Source organism: Callospermophilus lateralis, chromosome 5 (assembly GCF_048772815.1).
Source record: "Callospermophilus lateralis isolate mCalLat2 chromosome 5, mCalLat2.hap1, whole genome shotgun sequence".
NCBI classification, from domain to species: Eukaryota; Metazoa; Chordata; class Mammalia; order Rodentia; family Sciuridae; genus Callospermophilus; species Callospermophilus lateralis.
The window spans coordinates 100,603,419-100,617,734 of NC_135309.1; the positions used below are offsets into that span (position 1 = coordinate 100,603,419).

The following is a 14,316-nucleotide window of genomic DNA, read 5'->3' on the forward strand; positions in this document are numbered from 1 at the left end:
AAAACACAAATAAAATATGCTATTCTGAAAAATACTCATTGGAAGTTTTCATATCAGTGAGGAAAATATGGAAGACAGACAATAGCTACAAATGGATGCATAACTAGTTCTTTTGAGATTATTCATTTTCTCTTACAAAACTATTCGAATGAGTATAATATGTAACTACCTATATTCTGGGTTTCCTCACAGGTAATTTCATAAAGCCTTTCCTAAATTTAGATATCAGTTATTTATTTTCATTTGATAGACTCTGTAAATAACACAGAATGTGTGAATGACAAGAGACTTGAAAGGATGAGGGTTGCATGTACCTTGGTGCAGTCTAGCAAGAGGCCCTTTGACTGGCCTTCTTTCCTGTTACCAGGAAATTCTTTAGGCAGTCCCCATGACATGGTACTTTCTGGCTGCCCATAGTTTCTCCCAAGGAAGTGCCATTAGAATTGCACACCTCAATTTTTTCATTACATAACTTAAATCATTATTAACATTCCCTAATGCCCCTAACCAACACTGCTCCTGGGGATACCTTCTAAAGAGTCTCATTAGTTCCCATGATTCACAATTACAAATTTAGGTATGAACCCCATACCAAATCCCTATATCTTCTGTACTCTCATCTGATTCTATGCAGATAGCCTCATCCTCAGCTCATTCTCCAGCCCATTCCAAATTTTCATCTCTCAATTGACAGGTCCTCACTCACAACTTTTAATTTTTATTCTCTTAATTCCACTCCTACAGCTCATTCTATTAGTTATAGAGGGGTTTCAGGCCCCAATCTCAGTACAACTTTCACTTACATACTCCATTTTTGTGAGAGAAGCCCCAAATTTCATTTACTAGAACATATGCTTGACAGCAACAGGGCATTTATTTATATAGTTCATTGCCACACCTAGTGTCCAGAAGAGAGATTGGCACAAATGCTTAACAAATATTTGTTGAATGGATGGCTTTATCCTTTAATTCTCCACATGGCCCAGTTCTGAATTTTGTGTGTAAATGATCCTTAATAAATATTTGTTGAATCAAACAACATTTGTTGCTTAGCTCAAAAACAGTCCTGTATTTTATAAATTTTAGTTATAGGACACTAAGCAGAACTTTTCTAAAGTAGTTTCCTGACCTTTTAAAACTACATAATAAAAACATCTCTTCCTGAGAGGGGACTTTTCTTTCAGGAACTTCCCTAATGAGGCCTGAACCACATCATCTGCTGCCAGAGACAAGAATTATAAAATTTAAGCTAAAAACCTTCAGAAATGTAATCTTCTTGTCTTAGAGGTGAGGATACTAAGGTCAAATTCATGCTGCATGAATTATAATTCAATTGTTGTGCCTTACATTTCCATGTTCTTCTGAAATGATTTGTTTTAGAGTATAGATAATGGAAAATGTGAGGAAAAACATGGCATGGATTGGCAAGATCTGGGCATCTTAACACCAGGCCTATAGTAGCCTACCCATACAGGACAAGGGAGAAAACCATATCTTCTAATTTCTCTACATCTGATATAAATGAGAAGCCCATGATTATAGGCTTATTACCCTCTCTTCTAACCACAAGAAACAATTGGACAACCGAGCAAAGACTGAAAAGACCCAGCATCCTTGATATTATGGTTCAGATGTAGTTTCCTCCAAAAGCTCACATGTGAGACAATGCAAGGCGGTTTGGAGGAGAAATGATTAACCTAATCAGTGAATTAATCCCTAATGGGATTAACTGAGTGGGGAGGCAGGCAGGGTGTGGCTGGAGAAGGTGGTTCATTGAGGGTGGGGCCACAGGGACTCTATTTTGTATCTGGAGACTGAAGTCTCTCTCAGCTCTCTGATCATCATATGTACCGCTTCCCTCTGCCTATTTCTTCTGCCATGATATTCAGCATCACCTGACTATGTGATAAACTTGCATTTATTCATGCAATAAATACTAAGCTTCTATGAAGCCAGTCCTAGTCTTGGAACTAGGGACAGAGAGATAAATCAGATGGCTGCAGTCTCTGGTATGATGGGGGTGATGTCAAGCGAGAGGGGGATACATGAAACAATAATTCCAGAGAGTGAGATTCAGTGAAAAAACCATTCTAATGGGACAGAAAGTGTCTGGGGGTTGGGTATACAACTTTAAAAAGGATATCATGGAGAAAGCACTCTTGAAGAGACATTTGTTTCTAGATTTGAAAGAGTAAACAACCATCAGTACAGCAGTTCTGAGATCTGGCCTACTTGAAGGATAGTACAGAACAGGTGGAATAGAAAGACAGGAGCACATAATCTGGGGAAGTAAAATTGTATAAGACTGGTACTTGAATCATAGGGCAATGAGTATTCAGGCTTAAATGATTTTGCCTAAGGTTTTAAAATTTGGTTTGATTGGACTGTAGAGAATTAGGAGATTAAGCAGTGATACCAGTTATGAGGCAGTTGTAGTGGAGCACAGGTAGATAGAAGCAAGTTGTATTTTGTAGATGAAAATAAAAGGGTATGTGAGAAAAAGGGAAAGAGGTATCAAGGAGAATTCCAGGGTTTTAGCTTGAAGCAAGTGGTTAAATGGTAGTGAAACTTCTGAGATGAGGAGGATTGGAAAAGAAATGATGGTTGGGATAAAATCAGTCTCTGCTTTGGGTGTGATAAAACATCCAAAGAAAGATTATATAAAATGGTAAATATATTCATTCATATTTGCAAATTGTGCCAAGATGTATCAAGATTTGATACAAAGAAATATTTTTTCAGAAAGTTTGGGAAATCCTTTTGTGACAAATTATGTATATATGAATATGTGTAAATTTGACTACAAATCTGAATATACAGAGAATTATGCTGACTCTAGAAATATAAGCATACAGAGGGTATTAAAACCACAATTATGGTGACCTAGTTTGATGATGTGGAAATGAAGAGGGCTAAAATTTGAGCCCAAGGCAATTAAACATTTAACTGGTGAACAAAGGAGAAGGGATCAGCCAAAAAAAGAATGGCTGGAAAGAAAGAAGACTACAAAGAGCATATGCTACTGCAAAAGTCAAGTGGAGAAAATGTTTCCTGAGGAGAAGTGACCAATTACCTGAAATGTGCTGAGGACTGAGAATAAACCCACCACTGGAGTTGTCAACATTGTGATCATTGTTCAGTACAAATATTTTTTAACTTTGAGTAGCATGCACACAATGCATGTTCAACAGGAGAGAAGTGAAGATATAATGAGAGACTAGGGAGTTGAATCAGTAAATATAACAGAAATAGTGCAGGTATTAATGGGGATAGGGCAAGGTCTGAGTCTTCAAGGAAGGCCTCATGCATATTAGACAATATCAAACATCCTTGAAAATATGCTTTTTTATTTTGACACAAAAGAGGTTTACATTTACATTAGTAAGCACTTTTAAAAGATATGTTACTATAATAAAGGGAAAAGTTGAGCTAAATAACATTTTATTAAGAACACAAATTTTCAATGTATCAAAAATTTTATTCTGAGGATTTCAGACTATTAACATAAAAACTAAAAGATATAATTTATATATCACACCACAAACTGAGATGCTCAAACAGCTACAGACATTTTAAAAAGATATTTTCTTTGTCTTGTTTCCAGAATCTTCCTAGATAGGACATTAGATGGTTACCACATATAATGTGTGTGAAAGAACATATTAAATGTGCCTTTGCAAGCCAAGTCTGAGATGTCATGTAATTATAGACACATCGAATGAATAGTTTGGAATAATGTTCCACTATCATCAAATTACATCTTCATACACATGTGTAATCCACTTTGCACAATGGCTTCAACTAGATATATATGTAATTAAGTCATAAAGTATACTAACAGTTGCTATTTAGTTGAAATTTTGCCTTTTCATTTTAAAGAAATGAAGAGAAAACACAGTCTAGTGAACATCAAAGTACTGCTAAATCTCATCAAAGAGGTCTTCTGCACTGCTATTTCTTAGTGTTTCTAAAGACATGTTTTCAGCTGAGATGTGCTCCTTTTTCAACGACTCAGGTAGTGAAGAATCAAGCCTAGAGTAAAAAAAATCAAGAAAGTTTTATTTTTAAAAAAATTCCATTCACAGAGTAAATGAAAATGAAAACACATGTAAATAAAATGACATTTAAATCTGGCTTCAGGATGATTTAGAGATTTATTTCCCTATGCTGTTAACTGTAAGAAAAGAGACATGAAAGAAACTTTATTTAATTATTTAGAATTAATCTGCCTCTATTCTGAGCTAACAGATGTTCAAGGTTCTATAACAATAGTCATAATCAAGGTAAGTATGTAAATTATCCTATTCTCTGTGTTGTAATCATTTCTATACCAGATATTAGGAGGTATTTCAAGGCATTCCTTTACTGAGTCCATAACAATTTACCTTTATTCTTTGGTTCCTTAAATTCTACCTATTGCTACGCATTTTAATCTCACAGTAGCAGAAAATTCTGACTACATGAATTTCTTCTAGGTCAGACGATTAAATATAATTAAAAATGATTCTTCACATTTATGGCAGTTGGTCTGCATTTACTGAATCTACATATTTTCATTTAGTAAACTCAATTTTATGAAGTATAGCCTGCAGTTTCTACTTCACTGGACTGACCTCTGTCTGTATGTCTATGTTTTCTTTGAGTCCTAGGACAAAAAGCTTGTTCATTGCCATGATCACTGCTAATTAGTCCTTGGAAAAGTGAGTTACAGAATAATAGAGCTCAACCAGAAGTGGTGCTTAGGAACACATTTATATCCTTATTATTTATATCCTATTATTATATCTAATTAGTGGTTTTCCAAGAAACCCAAATAAAATATGCTTAATAATAGCTATCAGAGGTGGCTTCAGAGCCAGTTATGATAAGGCAACTTGGTATAGTTGGAAGAGCAGGGGACTGATATTATTAGAAATGAATCTACCATAGGGTCCTTCTTATCCTCCTGACTGCACACAATTAACCATGATTGGCTACCACAAGCAAAGTTCAGATAACATTATCCTCACAGGAATGCAAAGATGCTAGGCATTACTACATTGTCAAGATTACTTTGGGAATGCAATGTGAAAATTATAAAAAAAATACAGGTATAATTCTTATAACATGAAACTAAATATCCAAAAATATGTTCCATAAGGAGGAGAAAATGATATGGTATAGAGTAAATTATGCATAAGTTTTCAACGCTAACTTAAAACATATTAAACACTTTTCCTCTGGTCTTACATGACTTAGAGTTGCTTTTAGTCCTAATAGGCAAAAGAGAGAATTGAATTAGTTCAATTAAAAAGTCAGACTTGGAAAGACCTCTGTAATTTTTTTCATTATGTAGACATTATGAAGTCAGAACACAGAGATCTATCAATAATGGTACAGAATAGAGGACACAAGAGACAAACCCACATACATACAATTATCTCATACTAGACAAAGATGCCAAAAACATATATTGGAGAAAAGATAGCCTCTTAACAAATGGTGCTGGAAGAACTGTAAATCAATATGCAGCAAAATGAAATTAAACCCCTATCTCTCACTATGTACCAAACTCAACTCAAAATGGATGAAGGACCTAGGAATTTGAACAGAGATTCTGCACCTAATAGAAGAAAAAGTAGGTCCAAATCTTCATCATGTTGGAGTAGGCCCAGACTTCCTTAACAAGACTCCTAAATCACAAGAAATAAAATCATGAATCAATAAATGGGATGGATTCAAACTAAAAAGCTTCTTCTCAGCAAAAAAAAAACAATCAATGAAGTGGAGAATGGGACCAAATTTTTACCATGTGCAGATTAGATACAGCACTAATCTCCAGAATATATAAAGAACTCAAAAAACTAAACACCAAAACCCCTAAATAACCTAATCAATAAATGGGCTAAGAAATTGAAAAGACACTTCTCAGAAGAAGGTATACAATTGATCAACAAATATATATATAAAAAGTTCAACATCTCTAGCAATTAGAGAAATGAAAATCAAAACTACTCTAAGACTTCATCTCATTCCAGTCAGAATGGCAGTTATCAAGAATACAAACAATAAGTGTTGGTGAGGATGTGGGGGAAAAGGCATACTCTTACATTGCTGGTGGGATTGCAAATTGGTGCAACCACTCAGAAAAGCAGTATGGAGATTCTTTAGAAAACCTGGAATGGAACTACTATTTGACCCAGCTATCCCACTCCTTGATCTAAATATACCCAAAAGAATTAAAGACAGCATACTACAGTGATGCAGCCATATCAATGTCTATAGCAGCAAAATTCACAATAGCCAAACTATGGAACCAATTTAGATGCCCTTCAATAGATGAATGGATAAAGAAATTGTGGTATATATACATAATGGAATATTACTCAGCATTAAAAGAGAATAAAACCATGGCATTTTCAGGTAAATGGATGAAGTTGGAGACTATCATGCTAAGTGAAGTAAGCCAATCCCCAAAAACCAAAGGTCGAATATTTTCTCTGATAAGTGGATACTGATCTATAATGTGGGGTGGGGGTGGGGGCCATGGGAGGAATGGAGGAATTTTGGATAGGGCAAAGGGGAGGGAGAGGACAGAAGGGGGCATGGGGATAGGAAAGATGGTGGAATGACATGGACATTATTACCCTAGGTACATGTAGGATGACATGAATGGTGTGACTCTACTTTGTGTACAACCAGAGAAATGAAAAATTATGTTCCATTTGTGTATTATGAATAGAAATGCATTCTGCTGTCATGTATAACTAATTGGAACAAAAAATAAATTAATTTTAAAAAATCAGCAAGAAACAAAAGGACCGCTCTGAAGTGGCAAATCTTAAGGAAATAGATTCCTTGTGCTCCATTTATGATTCTCATTTCCTTCTAAAGACATGAGGTGCTAAAGAAAGAGATTTTGACTCTTGTTTGAAGTACCTAGTCATAGCTGGTGCTCAGTAAAAAACTCTTCAATGACAGATCATTATTCCATAGCTTTTATATCCACAGTAAGTCAATAGAGTAAATGTAAAACTCTCCTCACAGGTATAAACAAAAGTTTAAGCACATTCATAAGTGATAAATATTTAAGACCTTTTATAAATCCTGAAAAGCATAAAACATAAAGATAATTATCTTATTTTGCATTATTGCAAAATTTGCATTTTGTATTTTCATTCTGTTTTTTAATAAAATGGCATTATTCCATACATTTTTAGTTTTGCAACTTCATATTTTTACTCTACAATATGTTTGAAAGGTCTTTGCATGCTGAAAAATTTAGATCTGTATTCACCATCAAAATTTAGAGCTATATTCATCATTAATTTAATCTGGATGTACTAACCATTAGTCCACTGATTGGTTCCATTCTTAAAAGCTTTCATAAACAAGACAATAATTAATATCTTAGCATGTTTATCATATTATTTTTTATGAACAAATTTGTTACCAGATATTATGCTTAGAGGTGAAATCAGAAAACCAACAACGGATTCTCAGCAACACATATAAATTAATAAAATAAAGGTCCATTGACAATTAAAAAGTATTAAAAAATCTTGTAGAAATTCCTATGTCCTATTAATTTCATATTGAATTAAAACATACACATTTATTTTACTAGTGGAATAAAATAAATAATATTAATTAAGGAGAAAAGGATAATGATAAAATACGAAACTACAGAGTTAAAGGCTGAAGCACACAGTTTTTTTTTTTTTTTCACTTAAACAAAATAAACAACCTGTATGGAAAGTCTTATTAGAAGGAGAACAAAACAAGTAATTCAAAATATGAGAGTTCATCTCTATTTAAATTTACAGTCATTAGTTATGGCTCAGTTTAAATTGTACACTCTACAAATATTTTTATTTGACTTTTTACCACATTTACTCTGATTTTTCTTTCCTCTGATCGCTTGAAGTAAATAATACCTAAGTTCTAAATTCCAACATAGAGTTTTATTCATTTAATCAATATTTGTTTAATATGCACTATGAATAACAGCTCACTGTAAAAAATATAATAAATGTAATATGGTTCTTGTGCTCAGAAAGCTTTTAGTTAAACATTTAACTTTATCTAATATTTAAAAATGTGTGTTTTCATCCTAAAAAAAAGTATATAAATAGCTTGGTGGTAAGAACTGTGTCATGTAACTTGTTCACAAAGAGTAATTTATCCCTTTAGAAATTCATAAATATTATATCATCATTTAGTGTTCAGGTAGATTTTCAGATAGTTTTTCCTGGTAACATGATTTAACAGGAGGCGTTCTAATTCCAGGATCAGGAGATCTTCATTTATTCTCTACAACATCAAGATTTTGGTTAGGTCACAGCACCTTTAAGAACTTCAATTTCTTAATTTAATCTTTGGAAAGCTAGAGTTACTATACATGACTCTGGGGTTCTCAGTCTCTGAATTCTGAGATAGTTACGCTCAAGTACTTGAGCATAGACTGCTTTATAGGTTCTCAAATATATTAGTGGAATAAAATAAATATTATTAATTAAGGAGAAAAGGATAATGATAAAATAAGAAACTACAGAGTTAAAGGCTGAAGCACACTGTTTTTTTTTCACCTGAAGAAAATAAAATGAAACCCTCCAGATGATGACTTCCTTGAGTTTTGTTCTCAAAAATATAACTGTAGGGGGCTGGGGTTGTGGCTCAGCGGCAGAGCTCTTGCCTAGCCTGTTTGAGGCACTGGGTTTGGTTCTCAGCAACACACATAAATAAATAAAATAAAGGTCCATTGACAATTAAAAAGTATTAAAAAACTTGTAGAAATTCCTCTGTCCTATTAATTTCATATTGAATTAAAACATACACATATGTATACTTGAATCAAAATGTACTAAAATCATCTAATTAATAATGAATAATGCAGATTAAAGGCTAGATTTGTCAAAAGAAATGAACCACCAAGGGAAAGTTTCTTTAAAGTGTCAGTATGATTGACTTTTTAAAAAACTTTCTGGGAGATGACTTATCAAAATATTTCAAAATGATATTTTCAGATATTTTCTCATTTTGTAAAGATGTTTTCTCAACCAAGTTTAAAATGTAATCACCATGACTGGAATAGCAATCTTCCCTTATTCAGATAAGAAACACTAGTATTATTTGGAGACAATTACTTAGATTTTGTAACATATTCTGAGAATAATATTTCTAAAGCCTGTTAAAAGTGTCAACCAGAGCAAAAGGAGAGATTCACAAAAATGCTTAATGATTGATGGTATTGTGATACTTAAAAAGTTACGCTCATTTGACTTGTGACACAAACAGTGGTGCTGAAATGAAAAGAATCAATTTTTATTGATTGGCCCATCTACATCTTTACCTACCAAAAGATCTGGGATGTGTTCTGTTTAATCCTAAGTAGGTGTACATGAAATTCAATTCCAATCTTCAAAGTTTTTAGAAGAAAGTAAAAAAGAATGCATCTAGTATCTTGGGATAAGAAAGTTTGTTTAAGACAGAAACAAAAAACCATAAAGATAGAAATTAATTAATCCAAACATACTAGAAATAAATGCTTCTATTCATCCATAGACACTTTAAGGAGATATAAAGGCAAGTCATAAACTGTGAGGATTAGTGCAACACGTTCTACTGACAAAAGATTAAGCACCCCCAAGAACTCCTACAAACAAGTTTTAGAACCCAGAATAATTAAAAAAACATGTCAAAGACTAGAGGGATTTCCAAGAAAAGAGGGTAGTGGGGGTAAATAAGTATAAGATAACAATTTCAATTTTACTAATGAACAAGAAAATGCAAACTAAATCTAGTGTGAGGTATTTTATACCAAATTTGCAAAATTTAAAACATGTAACAACATCAAAGATTTCAGAGGATGCAAAGTAACCAAATAAATTATTGCTGGTGCAATTACATTTAAAACCACTTTGGAAAATCATTTGTCAATAACCACCAAGGTATATAAGACGTATGCATTTATAACTCAGGAATTCTCCTCCTAGTTATACACTCAGGAGAAACATTTCCATGTGCATGTCAAAAGATATACACACAAAGATGCATTGTTGATAACAGTGAAAAACTAAAAACTACACAAATGTCTCTTGAAATTAAAATGGACATACAAATTACCTAATTTTCACACAATGAAATATTATACAGTTAAGCACATACATGAATTACAAACACAGATTAAAAAGCAAAAGAGCAAGGCACAAAAGAATACATACAGTGTGATTCTACTTATTTAAGTAAGTTCAAAAACACAAAGTTCAGCATCAATAATCTTTGAAGAATGGTGCGTGTATGTGTATGTGCACTATATCAGTATGTCTATATATGTATATACATGATAGTTTTGGGATCTTATCTGCTCTTTCATAAGAGGATAGTTCTGGATCTTTTTAGCTCCTCCATGATAATGTCTCAGATTTCTGGTTTGTAGCTTTGTTCATGGTAAAAATGGAAATACAGAAGAGGTGTAGATTTAATCTGGGGTATAAAGAGTTCAGTTTTAGACATGGTGACTAAGTCTGAAGTATCTGCAGGACATGTAAATGAAGATAGATGTTGAGTAGGCAAGTATTTATATAGGTACAGTACTCAGGGAAGATGTCTGATATCCATGTACAGAGATAGGAGTCACTGCCATATCACTCACAACTAACGGAAAAGGAATGAATCCAAGATATCATCCAAAGAAGAGTTTTATCAAAGAAAAAAGGTTTAGTCTGAGGCAGGGTCAGTCAGCTAAAGAGAGAAATTCATTACAGAGATTGAAAAGGAGTGATTCCAGAGAGATGAGGAGAACTGGGGAGGAATTTTGTAACAGAAGGCAAGGGCCAAATTTATTTTGTATGCCCACAGCTTGCTACCTACATTCTGGCTCTCTACAACTCTGCTGTTCAATTTGCAAACACAGTTTAGGTAAACTGTTTTACTCCTCATGAATTATCTGGAGTAGAGAAGAATAACCTAAAAGGATACTGCTATGCTCATGGTTTATTACAGATTAGAATAGACACTGTTTTTTTGAGGGAAGAATGAAGTCTTAAGCCCTTGAACTATGGTAGTTACAGCAAAAATGTACCAAATGGCCAACTCCTACCTAGAGTTGAAGGCAGGGCATTCTGAGGTAGCTGTTTCTCTTATATTAAAATAAGAAAGTCTATACATTACAAATTTATTTTACTGAAAAATCCTTTGGCACCTGTCTACCCATCATATGTTCCTCTGGGAGTTCAGACAAAACTCAGACATGGGGAGAGGGAGAAAGATGAGAAGTAAGGTAAGGGCAATGTACTAGGTAAGAATCAAACCTGAGCATTTGCTGGGACATACACTATTAGGTAATAATAAAAGCCAAATTGTGGTTTGATTTTAGGACACATCAAATCAAATATTCATCAAAACAACCTGAAAAAACAGCCAAATAAAAACTTTAGCTACTTTCCTATGTTAAGTATTAAACAACAGCTGTCATATTAACCTTAGCAGAGTACTCATTATGTAATAAAGTCAATTATAGAAATATCTTTTCAATGGAAATGCACTTCAAATTTGACATCACTGAAGTTACCACTGTATTTTCAATAAAATGTTAGAATTAAAAAAAATACTTGACATTAGAATAAACAGGATAAGTAGCTTACAAATTTCTAGTTGACCTTATAAAAATCAAAAGCATCTCCTAAATAAGTTAACAGACCGAAGCTCTCAGGATCCAGTAAAACAAGTGTTGCACATTGTCTGGAATTCACTGGGTCTAGACGTCATTTCACTGGCCTGAGAAAGTGAAAGAAGAGAATCTGACTCTTCCTTTTTGGCACCCAAAATGGCAAATAAAAGAAACTGCATTACTTATTTCCAACTAAATTCCTAAAGATATTTTTTTTAATAAATATGCCATTGCTGTTTGAATTGATGAAGTGTAAGATAAACATGGAAATATGCTTTGAAATAAGTTATTTTAAATGAAACAAGGAAAAGAGAATAGGGGTTTATGTTTAATGCTAAATGCACTTTATAGATATTGGGTAAGGATGATAATTCTAAATTTTCCTATAAAGTACATATATTATGAATTTTAAAATAAGATTATCAAATCCTACTTAGCTTTATTTCAAATCAACCATTAAGATAAATATATCCATAATCCCCAAGGCAGCCAACCATTTATGCAGAAATTTCATAAAAATAAATTAGAAGATTTTTTTCATTCTTGCTGGACTTGGCTCAGAAAAATAATATTGTCAAGGCAATTCATTAGATTACCTATACTAAAGTCCATACACACATAAAAAGATCAATGACTGAAATATCCTATATTAAATTATATCCTATTTGGTCTTCATTTATTGTAAGTTTGAAATAGTATAGGTTACGTATGCTGTTGTGGATCTCTGCTTATGAAAGTAGAAAACTGTTATCTTGATATATTCTGTATAACTTAATTGTAAGTTAGTTTAGGCCATCTAGATTGCTGCTCCTTGGTGGGCTACAAATGAAGCCTCCCTCACTTGCCTGGAAGCTTTGCCAAGTGGCGGGAGTCTGCTTTATTTGATTTGGTACAATATTTGCCACACAAATGTTCCACTGAGTACATGTAGTAACTAATGAACAAATGACTAAATGAATGAGATTGAGAGTATTCATAAAATGGCTCAATAAAGTTGAGCAACTTGCCCAAACCTGCACAGGTAGTAAGCATGGAAATGGGCAGGCAGACAAGCTGGTTGTGGAGCCAAGATTTTAGCCTATGTTTCCCTCACTCACAAATCCCTACCCTATGTGACATCAGTGAATAGGGGCCATTAACTCCTATTTTTATTCTGAAGATGTTTCCTTTTATCAGGAAGGCAAGTTGGATGAATGTAGTGTGTCTAAAAAAGTGCTTATGTTAAATACTCTCTGAAAAATGAGATCTGTGGTATAAAATGTTTGGTAAATATTTCTATTCTACTAAGTCCTCTAATTGTTTCATGTACATATTATACATTAAAAAACATAAAATTATTCTATAAATAAACCTGTTAAAATTTTAAGTAAAATTAAAGTAAGGTACAGAAGAATGTGTGTAGAAAACTACGGTGTGTATATGTATCATAAATATGTGTATACATATATGTGTGTATATATATCTTTTGTATATGGGTGTGGGTGTGGGTGTATGTATCCTGGCTTCACTGCCAGCTTGTATGCCTACCCACTTCCATGCTTACTACCTGTGTGGGTTTGGGTAAGATGCTTAATATTACTGAGACTCCTTATTAATACTCGCTACCACATTTAGTTAGTAGTTTATTGATTAGTTAATACATGTACTTAGTGTACATTTGTGTGCCAAATATTGTGCCAGGTCTGTTTAAATAAAATGGACTCTCCACTTGAGAAGCTAGTGAGGGAGCCTTCACTGTAGTACACCAAGCAGCATGTGTGTATGTTCGATGTGTGTGTGTGCCATTTATCTAGAATAGCTTTGGAAGGATATACAAAGAACTGGTAATGATGAGGAGAGATTTGTAGCAAGACACAGGGATAACTTTTTTAATGTATGGTCTTAAAGTTGGGACTTTAGAAAATAATCTTATACATAGAGTATGTTTTAAAAAATGCTTTCTTAAAAAAAAAAAAAAGAAAAAAGGAGCTTGTTTAACATAGATTTTCCAAATGAACTTTTCTCATACTCTCTACACTAACATTCTCCAGAATAAGCTGCATCACTTGCTTCCCTTAGAATGCAACATCACTAGCCTGACACCCCAAAACTTAGTGATCTAATGAAAGAAAAGATAGAGAAAGGAGACAGAACTCTACTCTGGGTTACTAAAAGAAGTGGAAACACATGTGCAGACAGTAATACCAGCCATAGAGGTTAGTGATTTCTAATGAAGAATGATAGTTTCACCACAGTCTGGAACCAACTGTTTTATTTTCCTATTGCTGCTGCAACAAATTACCACCATGTAGTGCCTTAGAATAAAATCTATCATTTTATAGTTCTAGAGGCCACAAGTCTGACAGAGATCTCACTGGCTAAAATCCAGGTGTTGGCAGGGCAGTCTTCCTTTCTGGAAGGCTGAGTGGAGAAGCTGTTTCCTTGCTTTTTCCAACTTCTCAAGGTCACACCCTTTCTGTTTTCAAAGCCAACAACAGTGGACATCTTTCTCACATCCCCACATGCTGACTCTACTTGCTTTGTTATGTCTTCTCTGACTTTTCTCTTCTGCTTGTCTCTCCCACTTACTACAAACTTTTGTGATTATACTGGACCCACCTGAATAATTCAGATTAATCTTGCTATTTTAAAGTGAGTTAATTTGCAACCTTAATTTCCCTTTGCCA

General features: G+C 33.6%; 1 protein-coding gene across 2 annotated transcripts in view; it reads right to left on the reverse strand.

Annotated features, from left to right (window-relative positions):
• Positions 1-3,489: 3,489 nt before the first annotated feature.
• The window catches only part of Xrcc4 (X-ray repair cross complementing 4), a 230,745-nt gene continuing 219,918 nt past the window's right edge, over positions 3,490-14,316 (reverse strand). The window contains exons 8-9 of one of the 2 annotated variants that reach the window (XM_076856050.1): positions 5,603-5,672; positions 3,974-4,032 (exon numbers count right to left, since the gene is read on the reverse strand). In XM_076856050.1, coding sequence (XP_076712165.1) covers positions 5,603-5,672 — 70 coding nt within the window. In that variant the 3' untranslated portion in view covers positions 3,974-4,032. Of the gene's footprint in view, positions 4,033-5,602; positions 5,673-14,316 lie in introns of both variants that reach the window. The other variant, XM_076856049.2, reaches the window with a different exon arrangement.